The 24,496-nt window shown below is 41.9% G+C and overlaps 1 protein-coding gene across 3 annotated transcripts in view; it reads left to right on the forward strand.

The window, feature by feature from the left end:
- LOC140726386 (cystine/glutamate transporter-like) overlaps positions 1 to 24,496 on the forward strand; it is a 167,902-nt gene that overhangs the window by 78,497 nt on the left and 64,909 nt on the right. For all 3 annotated transcript variants that reach the window (XM_073042690.1, XM_073042691.1, XM_073042692.1), the window contains one exon: positions 3,440 to 3,484. In XM_073042690.1, the coding sequence (XP_072898791.1) occupies positions 3,440 to 3,484 (45 nt within the window). The remainder of the gene's footprint in view (positions 1 to 3,439; positions 3,485 to 24,496) is intronic.

Genomic DNA, 24,496 nt, shown 5'->3' on the forward strand with positions numbered 1-24,496 from the left:
AATCAACATAAAGTCAGGCATTTGGTGCATTATCTTGATGTGCCTCCCTGGACTAATTAACATTTATTATATATCTAAATCACATCATACACGTACGCACACACAGACAGTTCACAGTCCACTGACGTACTTATTATATACTTATTTGCTGATCAGGTTGCATTTTAAATTCTTAAATTTCTTAAATTCTGATAAGTTTAGATTAGAGGTTGTTTGAGAAATTGTCTACTTTCCACTCTCTTCAAAAGAACTCGGAGCCTGGAATACTGTCCTTTTCTTTATGGGAATTTAGGAAAATACAGAGAATGTTGTGAGGAAGAGTGTGAGCTACAGTGCTGTTTCACTGCTTCCACACTACAGTGCTGTTTCACTGCTTCCACACCCATTAACATGTTCTGCTTGGAGGAACTGCATCATGGAAAATTTCATGGATGGAAGCAACACGTGAGCAATTGCACGAAAACATGGATCTGATCTATCAGTAACAACATATCTTCTCAACATGTCTTCTCAAATCAGATCCATTCCTTCATCTGTAGCCCACTGTGGATTAACTCAGCACCATTGCTAAATTGGATTAATCACCTTGATTTTAAATAGTCACACTCTCTTTTGAGGGGAACTTCCAGAAATGTCTAAAATATAACTAAGCAGGGTTTAAATTCTTTACCCTTTTGATGAAAGAAGAATAAAGTATCAGGATTGAGCCATTTGACCTGCTTTTTATAGAAATCGAAATCTGACCAATAGCAAGGACACTTTGAAAAATAGGTGGGGTGTTATAGCCATTCAAAATCACTTGTCCCACAACTTATGCATGACTGTGGGTTGCAGAGCAGCCAATTCCACTGGTAGATCTAGGGCTGGAAGCTGTCTAAAGTAAGATATACTCATGAAGCTCACAGAAGAGAGTTTCAGAGACCTCCAGCTTCAACTTGTACATCAAGCCCAGCATCTATTATATTGCCAGTGACTTCCAAAGAACTCAACCTACATATCATTCCTACACACAGCCTAAGGAACTATTTTGGCTTCCTGTTACTCAGATTAAGACTTTGACATCTCCAGAATTTCTTGAAACTTTTCCAGAAATTAATGGAGTCAAATATTAGCACAGAACAGTGGTGCTGAGATAAAAGTTCAGCCACGAACCTGTTGAATGGCAGACCAGTCACAAGGACCAAAGAACATAACCTTGTTTTATTCATGAAGAATATAATCAGAATCAGGTTTACTATCATGACATAAGTCAAAAAATATTGTCGTTTTAGTGGCAGCGGTACAATGCAAGACTTTAAAAATTACTATCAGTTACAATAAAAAATGAAATAAATAGAGCAAAAGAGGAATAGGGAAGTAGTGTTCATGGATTGTTCAGAAAACTGATGGCAGAGAGGAAGAAGCTGGTCCTAAAACGTTGAGTGTGGGTCTTCCTACTCCAATGCCTCTTTGTTGTTAGTAGTAATAAGAAGAGGGCATGTCACAGATGGCGGGAGTCTTTAATGATGAATGTCACTTACTTGAGGCACCATCTTTCTTAAAGTACTCGATGGTAGGGAGGGTAATGCCCGTGAGGGAGCTGACTGAAACTACAATCCTTTACAGCCTCTTTCAGCCCTGTGCATTGAAGCCTCCATACCAGACAGTAATGCAACCAGTCAGAATGCTCTCCACGATAAAGCTGCAGAAATTTGCTAGTCTTTGTTCGCATTCCGAAGCGCTGCGGTGATGAGCTTCTCATATTCTTCATTAATATCCAGATCCTAGCACCTTCTATTTAATTCCCTGTAAAATTCATTTCTATAGTTTCAAAAAGTCTTTTTAGTACACAACACCAACACTAACATTGTGTTACGTAAAACCGCTGACATAGAAAAGCATCCCAGGAGTGGATTTATCAGACCACGTTCAAACATAGCCACAGATAATATTATTAGGACATAGATTAGAAAGATACCTCAGTGAGGGCTTCCAGATTCACTTGGCTTGTATCTGATTCATAGCACCCATAGTTTATGTATAAACCACAATTCTCTTTGGTGTTTCTCCATATTAGTAAGTGCCATCCATTCTCAATTAGAATGATTAATTATCTCACACTTGATTGATAATGAGTAATTCATGCCTACCTGTTCCAAAGAGTGTTTCGTGGAGCAGGAATGTACCCCCAGACTACACAGTAAACCATATTCGCAGTTTTAAATACTCTAGTTGCTGAGTCCCACCCCACCCAACCTGACTCCGTTGCACTGTTGACAGCCTTTCTGTCATTACAGATCTTGGTTGAAGAGTAAGGCGGGAAGTGTGTGAAATAGTCATGCCTTCACTTGGGTAGGATCAAGTCACCGTCAGGAGAAAGGAATGATTTTGCTCATATTAGGGAAAGAAATAAATGATAAAGAGGCGGGAGGAATGCAGATGGATCAAAGAGGAAACAAACCGCTAAAGAACTCAAACTCAAGAGTTTTTGTAGGTGTTGGAAATCTTGAGCAATGCTGGAGGAACTCAGCAAGTCAGGCAGCATCAATAGTGGGAAATGGGGAGTCATTCTTCCACAACATGTAGGCATCATCTACTGCTCCACTAAAAGTCAGACCAAGGGAAATGTTTTGAGAGTGAATAAATATGAAGCATTTAGATTCTTCTACATGGACCAATGTTGGGCCACTCCTAAATCTACCCTGGATAAAACAATTCCACCATTTCTTCTCTTCCTTGTGAGACATAGTTGCCATTTTCTTCCTCGTTGTTGTCCTTTAGAGAAATGTAGGAGCTGAGCTGAGACTTGATGCCCCAATAACTGAAAACATTTTAGCCCACTTTACTATAATGGCAAGACAAGGATAAGTCTGATAAAAAAAAAGCAGCAACAAGCAATGCTTGATAGATGATGTTTTTCAAAGACTGGCTATTTATCTCCGTGGGATACTATTTCTTGAAGGCTTTTACATCTTAGGGAAACTGATAGTTGGCATTACAAAATGTCATATAGATTTACTGCATATAACAGAAAGAAATGAATCACAAAGGAATGAGACATGAAGAAATGATTTGCTGCCAGCACAAATTGAAACTACAATAACAACTTGCCTTAGCATCCCTAATGTACAAACGCATTACAGAAAGCTGCAGTCAGAAAGACAGTATGTGTAGTAAAGGATGAGAGCCTAGCAGAGTTATGGAGGACAATAGGTTTGTATCTCATGGAAGGTGGCAAGCTGGAAGAAACTCAGGAATTCCAATGTGTGGGGACATAACAGCTAAAGCCATGATAGCCAAAGATGGCATAAAGGATGAAAGATTGAATGATATCAAGTGAATTAAATGTAATAGTAAATATTTTACTGGGTAATGCTAACAGCCTCTGTACTTGGCTCACTCCTTGAATTTAATATGAATTAAACAATGGTCTTTTCTATATTTTTGATGTTTCATCCAGGTTTTACATGAACTTTGTCACAGAAGAAGTAGAAAATCCTCAAAAGTAAGTCTTTTAAATGGGTTTTGAAATTGGTTAAAATATTCTCTTTTCTAAAGGGCTGAGAAGTATTTCAAATACTTAAGAAATATATCTTTCTGCACTTGTGCTGATAATCACAGTTGGGCCACTCAGTTAGGGGTGAAGAAAACTGAAAAAATTACACCGCTTAACACAGCATGATAAAAAGCCATAATTACTTCTGAGGAAGAAAGAAAGAGTACATCACCTATAAAGGATTGGAAGGTATAGTGGATTAGCACATTGCAGGGGATATCGTAACGTCTGCCAGAATCTATCTGCTGCCACCTCCAACCCCCCACTGCTGATGTTGATAACTGAATACCCAAGATACTTTGATTCTCGGGCCACAGCTTACTGTAGGCGAGCAAAGGTAACTCTGAGAATATCACTGAGACCAGGCCAAAGGCCAAGAGCAGTTGTGCTGTTTGGTCCTCCAGACCCAATAAGAAAAACATAAACAATTCCTAGACCATCTTTGGCTCCGTTAAGGACTGATTCAGATGGGCTGTATGTACATTGCATACATCGGATGCACTTTCTATCCAGGACTTCAGGAAGATATGACTGGTGTATATCACATAGCCCTGTCATTTGTCTAGGGTCACAAACCATGAATAAAAGATAAATGCAGGTAAGTCTTTCTGTCTTTCACTTTTTCTTACTACTTAAATTCTAGTACTTTAAGTTAGCTTATTTTTGTTTTCAGTTTTAGAATTGATTATATTTATTTGAGCTGTTTTAGATGGTTCTGAGGGCTAGAAAAATTGAAACACAGTTAAAAAGCCTTTTGTTTACCTAGTGAAAGACTCATTGTGTTTCAGAGGCAGGATCCCAGGATACACCATCTGAGGCCAAGTCTCCTCTTGTGCCTCATTCTGTTTAACAAAGCAGGTTTCCAGGTTAATCAATCCAAGAATTGTAAAGAAGTTAGGTGTGGACACAGGAGTACTGAAGGTTGAGCGCAAGGTGTGAGCATGGATGGCAGGCCAAATCAGAAACCACCGGCCTATTGCTGAAATTCTTACAGCCTCCATTGCAAAGCTGGAGGAGGAATATGTTCAGACCAGAAATGCCCAATGTCATTGAGCAAGCATGAGAAACTCTTAAGTTTAAGGATTTTTTAGAAGTGGTTTCCAACTACTGTATATAGCCCAACATACAAGAAATTCTGCAGATGCTGGAAATCCAAAGCAACACACACAAAATGCTGGAGGAACTCAGCAGGTCCGGCAGCATCTATGGAAATGAATAAATAGTCAATGTTTTAGACTGAGACCCTTCTTCAGGACTGGGTAGGAAGAGGGAAGACGGGCTGCTAGAAGGTGATAGTGAAGCCAGGTGGAAGGGATAGGAGAGGGCTGGTGGTGAACAATTCTGATAGGAAAGGAGAGTGGACTATAGGAGAAAGGGAAGGAGGAGGGGTACCAGAGGAAATTGATAGGCAGCTGAAAAGAGGTAAAAGGCCAGTGTGGGGGAATAGAAGAAGAGGGAAGTGGGTGGGATATTTTTTTTACCGAAGGAGAATATTTCTTCATGCTGGAGGCTACTCAGATGGAATATAAGGTGTGGTTCCTCCACTCTGAGGATGGCTTCATCATGACACAAGTAGAGGCTTGGATCAACATGTGGGAATGGGGATGGGAATTAAAATTTTGGACCACCAAGAAGTTCTGCTTCTGCAGGATGGACTAGAGGAGCTCGATGAAGCGATCCCCCAATTTATGATAGGTCTCAACAATGCAGAGGAGGCTGCATCAAGAGCACTGGATTATAGACAACCCTAGCAGATTCACAGGTGAGGTGTTGCCTCATCTGGAAAGATGGTTTGGGGAATTGAATGGAGCTGAAGGAGGAGGTGAATGGGCAGATGTTGCACTTTGGCTGTTTGCAGGGACGTGCCAGAAGGGAGTTTAGTGGGGAGGGACAAATGAAAAAGGAAATTGTGGAAGAAATCATGGTGAAATCAGAGAGTGGTGGGGAGAAGTAAAGATGTGTTTGGTGATAGGATCCCTTTGAAGATGGCAGAAGCTGCGGAGAATGATGTGTTGGATTCAAAGGCTCATGGGGAGGTAGATAAGGACAAGAGGAACTCTATCCATGTTAAGGTGGCAGGAAAATGGGGGTGAGTGCTGATGTTAAGTTTTTTTTGTCAGAGCAGGGGAGTAGCCAATTGGGGCATAATTGATTGGACACTGATTTAAATCTTTATCTGTGAGTCCTGCATCCACATATATTTAGCACTCATGTAAAATAGAGGCCTGAGAGGCCAGCGTCGGGCATTTTCATGCTTTACAAGACGTGGAAAGAAAGACTTTGTGATGCACCACTCCTCATAATAAGGAGAAAACAAGGATAACTGGTCATTTCCTTAATTACAATATTCTTCATCTCAAAAAAAAGTAGAACCAAATTAAGATACCTATTTATAACATTTGAAGAAAGGATTTAGAAACTAGACTTCTGACAGTTTATGTAAATGCAGAATGGTGTCTCGGCAGTTAGTTCTGCTATCTCACAGCATCAAGACCTGAGTGTGGTCCTGACAATGGGTGCCAGCTGCATGTATTTTGCATACTGGGCTTGTGGGTTTTCTACATGTTTCTCCCCACATCCCTAGTATCTGCTGATGGCCTCACTGGCTTCCTTGTCATGGGGGTAAGCAGAAGGAGAATAATAGAGGAGTTGATACGTGTGTGAGAAAGAATAGGTTGCAGAGGGCAAATCAACCATCAGATATACAATGAAATATAATAATATTGGCTAAAATACTTATTGTTTTTTTAAAATTGTAAGTGTTTCAGAAAAAATGTGCAATATTTGTTAAGGTCCCATTACTCAAAATGATTTAATGTTTTACTTTTCTAAAAAAATCTTCTAAATCAAGGGATAACATTACTAGCAGTGTATCCATGTGCTTATAATAGTGGGAAGAATTATGGTGTCTTGAGCAGGTAGAAAGGAAGGAATCTATTTGTCCTCTGAGAGGTGGACCCCCACAAAAACTACAATGAATCTAATGGAAAGATACCCACAGGGGTGCCCGAGAGGGGGGAGGATGAGGACCCCAGTAGGATGGACACGACGGCAACGAACAAACGACCATGAGGAAGCAGTGCGCACGTGGCAAAATCTGCAAGAACGATCACGGCTTGAAGATCCACCAAGCGAGGATGAGGTGTCTGGCGAGAGCAGGAGCAGCACAACGCGCAGGTGTTCAGCCTCGTGAGACGAAGGAGGTGCCAGGCCTGGAGTCACCCCATAGTGCCCGGAACCTCCAAGTGTTGCAAACTAATCCCTCTAACATCAAGTCTAACAGGAGGCGGATCAATTGGCCTGCAGCTAACATGACTTCACTGTGGAAGCAGTTTGATGAAGATGTCAACCAAATTTTGGAGGCAACAGCAAAGGGAGGGGTTGATAGGAAGTTACAAGCCATGACAACAGTCATTGTCAGAAGAGGTGGAGGTTGGATGTAAGGGATTTGCAGCCCGTTCCGTAGCCAGAGCCTTCAGCAATTTGGGCATCAAGGGAGGGAGGAAGAGGAGAGCCATCTGCAGTACCCCCGATGTGGCAGAGAGGGCCTCAAGATGGCTGTGGCTCAAAAGAGGGGAGCCATGGAGTCATGTGTGGCTAACCATCTGGACACAAGCTGGGGTCTGATCAGCCTTGGCTGGGTCACCTGGAGAAGGGGGTATGATGTTGAAAGACCCGAAACACCCGATGATTCCAGGAACATCACTGACGATGTGTCCAGAGGCATCAGTAGATGTATGTACACAGCAGTTTCAATAAATAGATTATCATCTCCAGTTGAAGATTTTTTAAATGCAGTGGATAAAAAAACTCCCACATAGTTGCAACAATTAACAGACACCATTAAATCTTTGTATATCCATCTTGCATTTATCTCACTATTAGCAATTGAAGACAGTTTCAACAATTATTTTAATTAAAGAAGGACATCTTTGTGAGGCCCTCCATTGGTCAGGGTTGACTATAGATATTGATCCAGCTGCATATGTGATATGCAACCCAGGGCAATATGGTACGGAGAGCAAGCTGTTGTCCCTGTAGCAGGCTCCCCCATCCAAGAGGCTGATGAACCCAAAGGCACGGCGGGGACCAATATAATTTGGCACTGGTGATGTTGCAGGACTCAACATATGACTGCCTTAAGTTCAAGTTCAAAATTCAAAGTAAATTTATTATCAAAATACATATATGTCACTATATACAACCCAGAGGTTCATTTTCTTGTGGCCATATTCAATAGATCTGTAGAGTAATTACCATAACAGAATCACTGAAAGACTGTCCTACTAGGGCATTCAAACAGAGGGCAGAAGACAACAAAATGTAAAAACACAAAGGAATAAATAATAATAATAATAATACAATTGTTTGTAAATAAATCAGCAATAAATATCAAGAACATGAGATGAAGAGCCATTGAAAGCGAGTCCATTGGTTGTGGGAGCATATCAATGATGGGGCAAGTGAAGATGTATAAAGTTAACCCCTTTGGTTCAAGAGCCTGATGGTTGAGGTGTAGTAACTGTTCCTGAATTTGGTGGTGTGAGTCCTGAGGCTCCTGATGGTAGCAGTGAGAAGAGAGCATATCCTGGGTGGTGAGCATCCCTGATAATGGATGCTGCTTTCCTACAGACACCCCTCTGAGTAGATGTGATCAATGGTTAGAAGGGCTTTACCTGTGATGAACTGGGTTCTATCCAGTACTTTTTGTAAGATTTTCAGGGCATTGGCATTTCCATACCAGACTGTGATGCAGCCTCCATGTACTCTCCATACACATCTATAGAAATTTGTCTAAGTTTCAGATGACATGTTGAATCTCCACAAACTCTTAAGGAAAAAGAGGCATTGCCATGCTTTCTTCATAATTGCACTTATGTGTGGCTCCAGGACAGGTCCTCCAAAATAATAACATCTACGAATTTACAGTTGCTGACCCTCTCCACCTTGGATCCTCCAATGAAGACTGGCTTATGGACCTTTAGCTTCCTTCTCCTGAAGTCAATAATCAATTCCTTGGTCTTGCTGACATTGAGTAACAAGTTGTTGTAGATACAAACTCATTGCATTTCACTATATGTTTTGATGTGCATGTGACAAATAAAGCTAATCTTATCATCCATATCCATCCATATTGCAGCAAAGCTTATATTGAGATGCAGTGAAATTTTAGGCCTCATCTAAACATTACAATCTCCATTTACCCCAGCCATATTCCATTTCTAAGCATTCATTTTATGTATCGCCCTCTCAAACGAAACATTGACTACTCATTTGTCAGAAATTGACTGGATCATTACTGAAGTGAATTGGAATTTGAGTGCTGCTGCTTTTAGCTGAAGAAGGGAAGTCTGAGATATATATATATATTGAAATATATATAATATACTTAAATACTCTGGATGTCCCAATATACTTTACAGCCAATTAAGTACTTCTGAAATATTAACATTTATAGGAAATGTTATGAATATGGAATATATATATAAAACACAAAAGAATCATAGAATAATGAAACACAGAACTAGATCAAACACCCTATCAGAAATAAACCAGAACTTTTATGCTAAAGTGCATCTTTTCTCATGTCCCTCTATCTATTAAACTAATATTTTATTTAAGTGGTGCAGACAGTAATCTTAGTTTACCAGTATCTGCTAACTAAAACTTCCTGGTGCTTTACCAGACCCTCTTGACCAAGAGCATGTGTGACCATGGTCAGTGCTACCCAGAGTGTGAGTAGTTCATGGATCTCTTGCCAATGCTCTGATCCTTCCAAAGATACACTCTCCCAGTCTGACTGACCTGACCTAAACAATACCCATGATACCTGGTGAACACCCACGGCTCATAAGTTAAATGGAGAGGTTGACTAGGCTAGCTCTTTATTTCTTGGAACATAAGAGAATACAGAGTGACCTTAAAGAAATGTTTAAAATTATGAGATGCAGCTTTGGTGGTTGGCAACTTTCTTTTCCCTAGAATAGGGTAGTCCAGAACTAGAGGGATTCAGTTTAGGGTGAGAGGAGAAAGATTTTAAAAGGGAGCTGAGAGGCAACCTTTTCACACAGAGGATAGTATGTGCATGGATCTGTCAGAGGAATTGGGTAAGGCAGGTAAAATAGTATCATTTAAGAAGAGCCTGGACAGATAAGTGGAGGAGAGGTTAGAGGGATTTAGACTGAACATAGTAAATTGGGACTAGCTGGGTGGGAATCATGGTTGACTTCAGCTGGTGGCATCAAAGGACCCTTATCCATGCTACGTAACCCCATTCCTGCTTCCACTCCATCATTATTCAGTATGCACTATTCCACACCCATGCACATTTGTATCAGAAGCAAACAGAGTTCCCATCTTCATGAGCATTTACTTTCTTTGGGGAGTTTAATACCTTGCAATGTGCCCTAGCTTGTGCCAGTGGTAGCACTGGCTCATTTAAACAGGCCCTTGGAAGGTAAGTGGCCCCCTTGAGTTTTATTTCTTCATGATCTATAACCTTTCACCTTTAGTACCCCAGTAATATGCTGGTTTCCTGCTGAATCCAATTGCAGCATCCTCATGACTTAATCTTGAAGAAGACTAGGCCATTCTGTGGGTTTGTTCTCTGGTGCATCTCAAAACGATGTTCTGGGCATAACCTTCATACATCTGCTTTGTTCTGTGCTATTTCCAGCCTGATGGCTATTCTTTGTAGTTTCTCAATCACCAAGTATAGTGTTGTAAATAGTTCTCCTTAAATTCCCTAATTCATTAGTCCCTATGTAAAAAGATATGGAAATCATAGATTTTAGCCAGTGCCTTTAGCATCAATACATATTCACTGGCTACTTTATGTGATTGCTCTTAAACATGGCAAAAATTGTAACTCTTGAAAACCCCTATTGTTATTACTAATGTGCCCTCTAAAAGTTTTCATTATGTCCACATATTAGACCACATTTGCCGCTGATGGTGCTGGCAGATACTGACCCTACCATGACCAACAATATTGCTGTCCCTCTCTGTATTTCCCTGTTTCCTCTGAAAGATTTCAACAACATCACTTGCATTCAGAAACATTTCCACTGATTCAGCATACAGGGCTATTGGTTACCTGCACTCACACTTGTTAAAGTCACCAAAGTATCAGACAATATTTGTTGCCACCCTTACATTGGAAACCCAGTTCTCGATTTTCTTCAAAATAGGCCATTAATCTGTCATCCCTCAAGAACAATTTCTCAAACTTAATACCATTGGAGCATTTATAGACTTTTATTTTACTGCTTAAATTGACAAATGACAGAGGGTGAGATATCAACAAAGCATCCTTTATTGAAGGCAAGGAATTTCAGTTAATAGTGGTGTCTGCTAAAGCGATATATCGAAAGTCACACCACATGATATACTGAGTTCTTAAAGGTAAATCATAATTCATATCCTGTACATGAAATGAGAATTCACATCTACACATCTCAGAGTAATGCCACTGAAAACTGAACAGAAAAGTGTAATAGTTTCACCCCTTTATTCAATGAAATTGGTAGCAGCTCTGCCAAGAGGACAAGGAGCACTAATTGGGCAGCCTGGACTGTCTAGGGTTTGATTACAGATTTCTCTCAACTGACCCAATCAAAGAGCTTATTAGCAAATCTTCTTCTTCTTCTTTAATCCTTTTCACTCCTTATGGAGCATAGGGCCTCAACAAAAGTCCTCCACTTCCTGCGATCTCTAGCAGATGTTTTTGCAGTCTCCCAAGTTTGGCCGGCGGCTTTCAGTTCATCCAAAAGCCTACGCCTCCAGGTTTGCTTTGGGCGACCTCTTCTTCTCTTCCCTTGTGGATTCCATTTGAGTGATTGTCGAGTGACATTCGACTGGCTCTTCCTCAAGGTGTGGCCGACCCATCTCCACTTCCTCCTCCTTATCTGGAATACAATGGGCTCTTGGTTTGCTCTCTTCCATAGGTCTAGGTTTGACACTCTGTCGTACCACTTGAGGCGGAGGATCTGCCGGAGGCATTTGTTGAGAAAGGTCTGGATCTTGTTGCAGCTGGTGTTAGTGATTCTCCATGTTTCGGATCCATATAGCAGGATGGCTTTCACATTGGAGCTGAATATACAGAGCTTAGTTTTGACAGAGATGGCCATAGATCTCCAAACAGGTCGCAGGGTTGTGAAGGCATGTTGGGCTTTTCCGATCCTTGCTCTGATATCCTAATCTGTACCTCCTGATTTACTGATTTTGCTTCCGAGGTAGGTGAATTTGTCTACATCTTCAACTATTTGTCCTTCAATCCGTAATGGCTCCTCTTGTTTGTTATTAATGCGTAGAACTTTGGTCTTCTCCTGACTGATCTTAAGGCTTACTCACTGTGAGGTCTCTCCCAAGGAATCTACTTTCTACTGCATATCTTGAAGCCGGTGTGAGAGAAGAGTGAGACCATCTGCAAATGCCAGGTCTTCCAATTTCCCTGTTAACGTCCACTGGATGCCTCTCTCTGAGCCAGCATAGGCTGTTCTTGTAGCCCAGTCGAGTACCACAAGAAAAAGTAGAGGCGACAGCAGGCATCCCTGTCTGACTCCAGTAGTGACCAGGAACTCTTCGGACAGTCTCCCATCGTGAATGACCCTGCATGAGAAGCCATCATAAAGCTGATTGATGATATTCACCATCTCTTCCGGTACACCATAGTGTCGTAAGATGCTCCACATTGACTTTCTGTCCAAGCTGTCAAATGCCTTCTCAAAATCAATAAAACACACATATAGTGGAGTTTGCCATTCTATTGTCTGCTCCACAATGACTCTAAGTGTAGCTATCTGGTCAATGCATGATCTCTCTTTCCTGAACCCTGCCTGCTTATCTCTAAGTCTCTGGTCAATGGTGTCATTCAACCACTCCAAGATGACCCTGGTGAGAACTTTGCTAGGAATGGACAACAAGGTGATCCCCCTCCACTTGCCACACCGTGAAAGATCTCCAGATTTTGGCAGCTTCACAAGGAGGCCCTTCTTCCAATCTGATGGGATCTCTCCTGTTCTCCATATCAAATTCAGCAGTATATGCAAATGGTCCACCATAACCTCTCCACCCTCTTTCAATGCTTCTGCAGGAATGTTGTCTTCTCCAGCAGCCCTGCCGTTCTTCAGGCTTTTCAGGGCTTTTTGAATTTCTTGCTTGGTGATTTCACCTATATTGATGTTGAGTGGGTCTCCAGGCTCCAGGTCAGGTGGGTTCTGTGGTGGTGGTCTATTCAATACTTCCTGGAAGTGTTCCTTCCATCTCGCCAGCTGATCTTCAACCGAAGTGAGCAGATGGCCTGTCTTGTCTCTAACAGGTCTGTTGAAATTGCTTTTCTTCCCCCTCAAATGTTTAGTTGTCGTGTAGAGTGCCTTGAGGTCCCCTTTACTGGCTGCTGTTTCTGCTTGCTCTGCTATTTCATTGAAGTATGACCTCTTGTCCTTCCTGAGCTGTTTCTTCACCTCCTTGGCCATCACGCTGTACCTGTTGGCGGTGATTTGTTTCTGTTGCCGGGTTCTGGCCTGATTCAACTCCTGTTTGAGCTTTTTCCTCTCCTCCACCTTCTGCCATGTCTCGTCCCTGATCCAAGGTTTACTGTTGACTGGTGGTCTTCCCAGTACTTCTTCGCAGGCTCCTACAGTGGCCTGCTTGAAGGTAATCCAGGCGTGTTCCACTGTTCTCTCATCTTGTTCCTCTATTTGAAGAGCCCCAAAGCGGTTTTGCAAGGCGATGTGGAAATCTTTCTTGTTCTCTTCCGTTTGTAGTTTTCTAACATCAAACTTTATTTGCGTGTTCTGTTGCTTCTTCTTGGCTGACAGCTTCATCTTCAGCTTTGCAACAACCAAATGGTGGTCAGATCCAATATCTGCTCCTCTTAGCAAATACATTTATGCAATCCTGACATTCAGTGATGTCTTTACAGTGTTTGCACATTATTTCTGTAACTACATGGATTTCTTATGGTTGCTTCTGATTTTTATCCTATCTCAATGAGGTATGATAAAATTGGCCATTATTATTCTCTAGTGAAGTTTAAAACAAAAAAACGAATCAAAGGGTTGTGACAGGCATGTGTGAGAGAGACTGAATGACTGTCACCCTGTAGCACTCACATCAACAGTGATGAAATGTTTTGAGAGGATGGTCATGACTAGACTGAACTCTTTCCTCAGCAAAGGCCTGGACCCATTACATTTTGCCTATTGCCACAATAGGTCAATGGCAGATGTGATCTCAATGGCTCTCCACGTGGTTTTAGATCACCCAGACAACACAAGCACCTACGTCAGGATGTTGTTCATTGACTATAACTCAGCATTTAATACCATGATGGAGAAGTTGCAGAACCAAGAACTTTGTACCTTCCTCTGCAATTGGATCCTCAACTTCCTAACTGGAGGACTGTAATCTGTGCAGATTGGTGATAACATATTCTCCTCACTGATGATCAACATTGGTGCACCTCAGGATTGTGTGCTTAGCCCATTGCTCTACTCTCTCAATGCCCATGACTGTGTGGCTAAGCACTGCTCAAATACCATCTATAAATTTGCTGATGATACAACCATTGTTGGTAGAATCTCAGGTGGTGACGAGAAGGCGTACAGGAGTGAGATATGCCAACTAGTGGAGTGGTGCCGCAGCAACAACCTGGCACTCAACGTCAGTAAGATGAAAGAGCTGGTTGTGGACTTCAGGAAGGGTAAGACGAAGGAACACATACCAATCCTTGTAGAGGGATCAGAAGTGGAGAGAGTGAGCAGTTTCAAGTTCCTGGGTGTCAAGATCTCTGAGGATCTAACTTGGTCCCAACATATCAATGTAGTTATAAAGAAGGCAATACAGCAGCTATACTTCATTAGGAGTTTGAAGAGATTTGGTACGTCAACAAATACACTCAATAACTTCTTTAGATGTACCATGGAGAGCATTCTGACAGGCTGCATCACTGTCTGGTATGGGGGGGGGGGGCGCGAGCTGCTGCACAGGACTGAAAGAAGCTGCAGAAGGTTGTAAATCTAGTCAGCTCCATCTTGGGTACTAGCCTACAAAGTAGCTAGGACAAATTCAGGGAGCAGTGTCTCAGGCAGAGTCCATTAGCACCGAGGAATTTAAAATTCCTGACTCTCTGTACCCCTGATCCCACAGATGTCTGGTCAAGAACCTCTGGTGTCCTCCTGAAATCAATAATCAGTTCCTTGGTCTTAATGACATTGAGTGAAAGGTTATTGCTGTGGCGCAACTCAGCCAGATTTTCACTCTCCCTCCCATCTGCTGATTTATCACCTCCTTTGATTTGGCCTAAGACAGTAGTGACGTCAACAAACTTAAAAATGGTATTGGAGCTGTTCTTCGTCTCATAGTCATAAGTGTAAAGCACTTAGAGCAGAGGGATAAGCACACAGACAGTAACAAGCAACAGTGACACTAACTATCTGCCCTTTTTTTCAAAAAGAGTCCTTAGCCATGCTAAATTCTTTAATAACTTCATTTCTACTGGGTAATATTCACTTTGAACTAAGTAATATTGTTGCTTATTATACATAAACTGTTGCAACTTTGCTTCTGATCATATATTTGGAATACTGCTGCACATGTTAGAGATAATATCAATTTGAAAAATATTCTAATAAGTAGAATCTGCTCTCAAAACATTTGTAAGGCACTTAAGCACAGTGTCAAAGTTGCTCCTTGCATTTTTCTCCAATTAATTAATTGAAATTATTTTTCAAAACATTTTTAGTGATGGTGAGTTGCCATAGCACACTGCTGGGACTTAAGAGTAAATTACGCATTCAAGGGTTATATTTACCAAAGCTGTGCTTCAATAAGGATAATATCACACAAGATAACTTTTACACACAGACCACACATCCAATATCAAAAATAGCTTCCAAACTCACACTGATAGAATAAAAATCCATCATACGAAATATTCACAGCAATTAAAATGAGCTATATAACACCATCATATGGATTAGTTCACTGTTCATTTAGTCTGGTCGTCGATCACTTTAAGTTTCAATATCATGAATGATACATTTACCTAGGGCCTATGAGGCAGTATAAACATCTTATAATGCTCTGCAGCAGCACTGCCATATAAAATTTAACAATGTGGCACAGAAAATAAGTTATGACATTTGACTAAGTTGAAAGAGTAAGTTTGAAAGAGGAGATGGAGTTTTACAAAGATTACTTCAGACCCAGTGCTTGGGCAACAAAAGGAAACATAAGAGCCCAGAAGTGAGTCACGGAGACACTGAGAGATGCAGCATAGAAACAACTTCCGCAGCCCACCGTGACTGCACAGATCATCAACCACCTACTTGCATTCACTGCTATTTTCTCATCAGTTCCCTTACATTCAACTACTCACTTACACAATAGGTGCAATTTAATCCACCTACCAATCTGGACGCTTTTGGGTGTGGTACTTGGAGGAACCCCACAGGAGAATACACAAACTCCACACAGTCAGCACCTGAGATCAGGATGAAACGCAGGTCTCAGGTGCAGTGAGGCTGCACCACTGCACATAGCAGTCCTGGCGGGAGGAGAAGGGGTTGATTGTGGGGAGAGGTTATAGGGCTGGAGAGTGCTACCTGAACAGGCTGTCCGGGAGATCTGAACCAAAGAACTAAAATTTTAAAATCATACTATGCCGGAAACCTAGTGCAGTTCAGCATATTAACCTTGCTGAGGAACTTCGTGAGAAGGTTAATAAACTAAAAAGAAACACATCCTCCATAGCAAACATCTATGAGCAATGTACACTGCCTATAAAAAGTATTCACCCCCCCCCACCCACCCAGAATTTTTCATGTTTGTTTTGCAACATTGACTCAGTGGATTTAATTTGGCTTTTTTTGATGCAGATCAACAGACAAAGACCCTTTCGTGTCAAAGCGAAAACAGATCTCTACAAAGTGATCTAATTTAATTACATTCCATGTAATTGCATTACAGTCCATGTTCCAAGGCTATACCGGTTGGTATCCATCCCCCTCTTTTCCTTCGCTACATCGACGACTGCATTGGCGCTGCCTCTTGCACGCGTGCTGAGCTCGTCGACTTCATTAGCTTTGCCTCCAACTTTCACCCTGCCCTCAAATTTACCTGGTCCATTTCCGACACCTCCCTCCCCTTTCTTGATCTTTCTGTCTCCATCTCTGGAGACGGCCTATCTACTGATATCTACTATAAGCCTACAGACTCTCACAGCTACCTGGACTATTCCTCTTCCCACCCTGTCTCTTGCAAAAATGCTATCCCCTTCTCACAATTCCTCCATCTCCGCCGCATCTGCTCTCAGGATGAGGCTTTTCATTCCAGGACGAAGGAGATGTCTTCCTTTTTTAAACAAAGGAGCTTCCCTTCATCCACCATCAACTCTGCTCTCAAACGCATCTCTCCCATTTCCCGCACATCTGCCCTCATCCCATCCACCCGCCACCCCACTCGGGATAGGGTTCCCCTTGTCCTTACCTACCACCCCACCAGCCTCCAGGTCCAACATATAATTCTCCGTAACTTCTGCCACCTCCAACAGGATCCCACTACCAAACACATTTTTCCCTCCCCCCCCTTTCTGCTTTTCACAGGGATCGCTCCCTACGCGACTCCCTTGTCCACTCGTCCCCCCCATCCCTTCCCACCGATCTCCCTCCTGGCACTTATCCTTGTAAACGGAACAAGTGCTACACCTGCCCTTACACTTCCTCCCTCACCACCATTCAGGGCCCCAGACAGTCTCCAGGTGAGGCGACACTTCACCTGTGAGTCAGCTGGTGTGGTATACTGCGTCCGGTGCTCCCAGTGTGGTCTTTTATATATTGGTAAGACCCAACGCAGACTGGGAGACCGTTTCGCGGAACACCTACGCTCGGTCCGCCAGAAAGAGCAGGCCCAGTGGCCACACATTCTAATTCCACGTCCCATTCCCATTCTGATATGTCTATCCATGACCTCCTCTATTGTCAAAATGAATCCAAACTCAGGTTGGAGGAACACCACCTTATATACCAACTTGATAGCCTCCAACCTGATGGCATGAACATTGACTTCTCTAACTTCCGTTAATGCCCCTCCTCCCCTTCTTACTCCATCCCTCACATATTTAGTTGTTTGCCTGTTCTCCATCTCCCTCTGGTGCTTCCCCCCCTTTCTTTCTCCTGAGGCCTCCCATCCCATGATCCTTTCCCTTCTCCAGCTCTGTATCACTTTCGCCAATCACCTTTCCAGCTCTTAGCTTCATCCCACCCCCTCCGGTCTTCTCCTATCATTTCGCATTTCCCCCTCCCCCCACTACTTTCAAATCTCTTACTATCTTTCCTTTCGGTTAGTCCTGACGAAGGGTCTCGGCCCGAAACGTTGACAGCATTTCTCCCTATTGATGCTGCCTGGCCTGCTGTGTTCTACCAGCATTTTGTGCGTGTTGTAATTTAATTACAAATTTGAAACCCAAAATAATTGATTGCATAAGTACACATCCCCTTTAATATGGCACACCAAATCATCAATGATGCAGTCAATTGGTTTTAGGAGTCACGTAGCTAGTTAAATGGAGATTTGATTTTGGAGATCGCACATCATCAAAAACACACCATTCCTACCATGAAGCATGGTGGTGGCTGCATCATGCTGTAGGGATGCTTCACTGCAGCAGACCCTGGAAGGCTTGTGAAGGTAAAAGATAAAATGGATACATCAAAATACAGAGAAATACTGGAGGAAAACCTAATGCAGTCTGCAAGAGGGCAGCAACTTGGGAGAAGATTTGTTTTCCAGCAAACAATGACCCTAAACATAAAGATAAAGCTACACAGGAATGGCTTAAAAACAACAAAGTTAATGTCCTGGACTGGCCAAGTCAGAGTCCAGGACTCAATTCAATTGAGAATTTGTGGATGGCCTTGACAAGGTCTGTTTACTCACCATCCCCATGCAATCTGACAGAGTTTGAACAGTTTTGTAAAGAAGAATGGGGAAAAATTGCAGTGTCCAGATGTGCAAAGCTGATAGAGACCAATCCACACAGGCTCAAGGCTGTAATTGCTGCCAAAGGTGAATCTACTAAATACTGATTGAAGGGGGTGAACACTTAAGAAATCAATTATTTTGTGTTTTAATTTTGTATTTGATTTAGATCACTTTGTAGAGATATGTTTTCACTTTGACATGGAAGTGACTTTTTCTGTTGATCGGTGTCAAAAAAGCCAAATTAAATTCACTGTGATTCGATATTGCAAAACAATAAAACCTGAAAACTTATGGGGGGGGTGGGGGTGAATACTTTTTATAGGCACTGTATATCATATAGATTAGTTGCAGAATATAGCATACTTTACACAACCACAACAAAGCTTTCCATACAAACTTTTTTTCTAAATTTGTACCCAGGAAAGCATAGTAGGTAGTGAGCGTAGTATCGACTGAAGAAAGGAGATATAGTTCTCTTTTCATAAGGATTTTTTGCTTATTAAAATTAAGAACCTTAGACAAAGAAAATGAAATTGCTTCCTATTGTAGAGCCAGAAATATGAGAAAACACTGATAAAGCTGATAAAATTCACTGATGTACTCAGTCGGCCAATGTAATTCTGATACATAATAGGAAGAATAAGATAGCTACTGTAATGTATGGATCTACTTATTTTAGAGAAATGACCCCCTACCCCAGCACTACATATTGATCTGTTGTTCTCTCTCTCTCTCTCTCTCTCTCTCTCCGCTCTCTCACTGCACTGTTAATACAGTCATTAAAGCTATCTCCCACGTGCATGTTTTTATTTTAATATATATGCAGTTGTGCAGACACAACAAACTGGTGATGAGTACGAACCTAAATGTCAGAGAATGTTATGAACAGGACGAAAACAACGAGTTAAACAGCACAAGAAAGCCGAAGAACCCATGAGTAACAGTGATAGATGTGCTGAATTTGATAGCGCTAATGAAGGCTGGGAGTTATACATCAAGAGGGTTGAACTGTGTTGTAATGTGAACAACATGGAGGAGCTAAAGAAAGCCCCTACACTTCTCAGCTTAATGGTTGCAAGGACGTACAATCTCTCACCAACCAAGTAACCCCTGAAAAGCCAGCAAGCAAGGTGTTTGACAAAATTGTTACAATTTTACAAAAAGACTTGAGCCCTAAACTGCAGGCAATAGCTGAGAGATTTAGGTTTTACAAAAGGAAGCAGTTGATAGGTCAAATATGATGGCAGAATATCGTATTATTGGTAAGACTCTTGACAGTGTGGAGCATCAGAGGGATCTTGGGGTCCAAGTCCATAGGACACTCAAAGCTGCTACGCAGGTTGACACTGTGGTTAAGAAGGCATACGGTGTATTGGTCTTCCATCAATCATGGAATTGAGTTTAAGAGCCAAGAGGTAATGTTACAGCTATATAGGACTTCTGCAATTGTACAGGGCCCTGGTGAGACCACACCTGGAGTATTGTCTTCAGTTTTGTCTCCAAATTTGAGAAAGGACATTCTTGCTATTGAGGGAGTGCAGCGTAAGTTCACGAGGTTAATTCCCAGGATCGCAAGACTGTCATATGTTGAAAGATTGGAGCGACTGGGCTTGTATACACTGGAATTTAGAAGGATGAGAGAGGATCTGATTATTAAGGGATTGGACACAGTGGAGGCAGGAAACATGTTCCCGATGTTGGGGGAGTCCAGAACCAGTGGCCACAGTTTAAGAATAAGGAGTAGGCCATTTAGAACGAAGTTCAGGAAAAACTTCGTTGTGGATCTATGGAATGCTCTGCCTCAGAAGGTAGTGGAGGCCAATTCTCTGGATGCTTTCAAGAAAGAGTTAGATAGAGCTCTTAAAGATAGTGGAGTCAAGGGATATGGGGAGAAGGTAGGAACAGGGTACTGATTGTGGATGATCAGCCATGATCACATTGAATGGTGGTGCTGGCTCAAAGGGCCAAATGGCCTACTCCTGCACCTATTGTCTATTGTCTACTGACCCTGGTCAGACCCCACTTGGAGTATTGTGCTCAATTCTGGTCGCCTCACTATAAGAAGGATGTGGAAACCATAGAAAGGGTGCAGAGGAGATTTACAAGGATGTTGCCTGGATTGGGGAGCATGCCTTATGAGAATAGGTTGAGTGAACTCGGCCTTTTCTCCTTGAAGCGACGGAGGATGAGAGGTGACTTGATAGAGGTGTACAAGATATTGAGAGGCATTGATCGTGTGGATAGTCAGAGACTTTTCTCCAGGGCTGAAATGGCTAGCATGAGAGGGCTTAGTTTTAAGGTGCTTAGAAGTAGGTACAGAGGAGGTATTTTTTACGCAGAGAGTGGTGAGTGCGTGGAATGGGCTACTGGTGGTAGTGGTGGAGGCGGAAACGATAGGGTCTTTTAAGAGACTCCTGGATGGCTACATGGACCTTAGAAAAATAGAGGGCTATGGGTAAAGCCTAGGTAGTTCTAAGATAGGGACATGTTTGGCACAGCTTTGTGGGCCAAAGGGCCTGTATTGTGCTGTAGGTTTTCTAAGTTTCTATGTTAAAAGTTGAAAACATTTCTGAATACATTGCAGAACTGCGCAAACTCTCCCAGTACTGTGACTTCAGAGATGGATTTTCTGATGTATTAAGGGACAGGCTTGTAGGTAGCACACATAGTCAAAGGACTCAAGCGAGGCTACTGGCAGAATAGAGAACTAACCTTTGAATGGGTACTAACCATTACAATATCATTAGAGACTGCAGCAAAGAATGCTGCAGAACTACAGAAAAAGAAGTTAGATTGTGAAATGCACAAAATGTCCCTGAATTGTGCAAAAAGCCAAAGATATTGTCAATGTGACAAATCCTCTCATGATGCAAGTGACTGTTGGTTCAAAGAAAAAGTCTGCAGAAAGTGTCACAGACAAGGCCATTGAGAGAGTGTGCAAGGCAGACAAAAAAGCAGAAGTGAGTGAAAAGTCTCAAACACAAAAATAAAGTTACCGAATGTAGAACAGAATCAGAAAACAGAGTCTGACAAAGGTGAATAGTCATGCCTAAAATTCCATAGTATAACTGAAACAGATCACAAAATCATCTGAATCACAATAGATGTGTTCGGTGTTAAACTGAAAATGGAGTTGTATACAGGGTTCATCCTTGTCCATAATTCCAGAGGCTGACTACAACAGATTGTTTTCTAAGATACCATTAGAGAAGACCTCAGTGACATCAAAATCCTACACAGATGAATAAGTGTCTCCTAAAAGTAGATGTGATATATGGAGGCCAAACATGACAGTTAGAACTTTATCTATTGAAAAGTGGAGGGCCAGCACTTTTTGGATGTGAATGGTTGAGAAAAATCCAACTAGACTGGCATTCAATCAAAGCTCTCAGTGCGGCATCAACAGGCCACTGTAGCCCAAATGCTAGCACTAACGGAGGCTGGAACAGCTGCTTAATGTTAATCAGAAGGTGTTTGAGAAGACAGTAGATAAAGGGATCGAATATCTGGCCAAAAGCTGTTTGGGATGCCAAAAGTGCACGTCCCATCCAGGCACCATTACACCCATGTGAGTGACCGTATTCACCATAGCAAAGAGTGCATTTTGACTTAACTGGGTCATTCATGGACTGTATGTTTCTGATTGCTGTGGATGTTCATTCAAAGTGGCCAAAGGTTATATCATGAAGAGAACCACATTAAGAAAGACTATCTCCCCTCTGAGGACTAACTTCACCAGAAGCGGCTTACCAGAACAAGTTGTGAGTTGACGGACCACAGTACATGTCAGGAGAACTCCAACTGTTCATGAAGGAAAATGACATCAAACATTTCAAGTCAGCTCCTCTCCACTCAGCAAGAAATGGGTTAGCTAAACAGTTTATCCAAAACTTCAGGAAGCCCATTAAAGCGATGGACAAGGATTATGTTAATCAATGGCACAAGGCAGACAACTTCCTTTTTGTGTATCGGAACTCTGTTCATGTGACAGCAAACCAAAGACCTGTAATGCTGTTCATGAACTTAAATCTGAGATTTTGCATAGACCTCCTGAAACCAGATCTATGGAGGGAAGTGCAGAATAAACAGTTCAGCCAGTTGCCAAGTGAAGAATCAAGGAGCTTCAAGATTGGACAAAAAGTCCTAGGCATGATTACAGGAAGACAAGTGGATACCCAGTAGGATAGCTACAAGAACTGGGCCAGTGATGTACACAGTGGATGTTGGAGATCAGACATGGAGACATCATGTGGACCAGATACTGGATGTTCAACTGAAGAACACACCTGAATCGATTGCATCCAACAAGATGGACTCATTACCGTCACCGGACTTATCTCTTAGTGATGACATCATTGACAGCAACGTGACACTGGAAACGGAGAACATTGTCTTAGACAAGACACCTGCCAAGTCTGATGCCAATCCACATGTCCAGAGGCACAATGAGATCATTATTGTTGATTAAACACCTGCCAAAGCTGATGCGACTCCACAGGTCCAGAGGCTGAAAAAAACAATGTGCCACCTAAGAGACAGAACCTTTAGAACTGTGAGGTTAGTTATGGATTGTTAATGTGAAAGCATGTTTATTTGGAATATGGGTTTATGAAAGTGTATATGATGATGAGAGGCATTCATTGAAGTGGATAGTCAGAGGCTTGTTCTCAGGGCTGAAATCAGGAGGTGCAGAGGAGATATCTGGGGTAAGTTTTTTTACGCAAAGAGTGGTGAGTGCATGGAACGCCGGCGACAGTGATGGAGGCAGATCCGATAGGGTCTCTTAAGAGACTCCTGGACAGGTATATGGAGCATGGAAAAATAGAGGGCAATGGGTAACCCTAGGGAATTTCTCAGGTAAGGACATATTTGGCACAGCTTTGTGGGTTGAAGGGCCTGTATTGTGCTGTAGGTTTTCTATATTTCTATGAAATTTGAATGTTTTGTATGTATACAGTTTTATGTTGCATTAATCTAAAGGGAAGGAAGTGTAATGTATGGAACTATTTATTTTAGAGCACTTTCCATTGATGCTGTTTACAGCATTTTTACTTAAATCAAATTCAGTACTGTGGGGAAAAGTTGCAAAGGAGAAATATTTTCAAACTGAAAATTCTCCAGAGATCCCAGAAGAAGCTTAAGCAGCAATTACTAAAATAAAAGCTCTATATTTTGATTAATCTACTATTCTAGTCTAAAACATCTTATACAAGTAAACTACTTGGGGTTTTTTTGTACAAAGTAACCGACTAAATACTAAATGATTTGTCTTCACTTCAGCAACATGTTAGAAATTTGAGAATATCAAGGGGAATGTAAGTGTAGACAATATTACTAAGGAGAAAGCGCTTGTGAAGATGAAAGGTCTGAAGGTAGATAACCATATCAACTATACTCCAGAGTTCTGAAAGAGGTAGCTGAAGAGATTGTGGAGGCATTAGTTGTGGTCTTTCAAGAATCACTAAATTATGGAATGGTTCCAGTGAACTGGAAAATCACAAATGTCACTTGACTCCTCAAGTAGGGTGGGAGGCAGAAGAAAGGAAATTATAGGCTAATTAGCTTGATTTCAGTGGTTGGCAAGATGTTAGAGTCTGGAAGCACCAGAGAGACATTCTGTAATGATCAATAAACCAGTTGTTTAGAATCAAACGACCTTTCATGGCGCCTCAAAGCCACACCAATTCCCTGCCCCTTGCACTCCTGCTCTGCCATCTGTCGCATGGCCCTCCCACGGCACTTCATCCTTGCCATCCCCAAAATACTTTGCACCTGTCAGATTTACAAACTCACTCTCCACTCCACGTTGACAAATACAGTACTGTGCAAAAGTCTTAAGCATCCTAGCTATATATATGTTAATAATGTATGTTATGAACCGGATGATCAAGTTGATGGCTTTATGGCCAAGTTTGCAGATGATAGAAAGACAGGTGGAGGGACAGCTACTGTTGAGGAAGGAGGGAGTCTGCAGAA

Source organism: Hemitrygon akajei, chromosome 4 (genome assembly GCF_048418815.1).
Source record: "Hemitrygon akajei chromosome 4, sHemAka1.3, whole genome shotgun sequence".
In the NCBI taxonomy this organism is placed as follows: Eukaryota; Metazoa; Chordata; class Chondrichthyes; order Myliobatiformes; family Dasyatidae; genus Hemitrygon; species Hemitrygon akajei.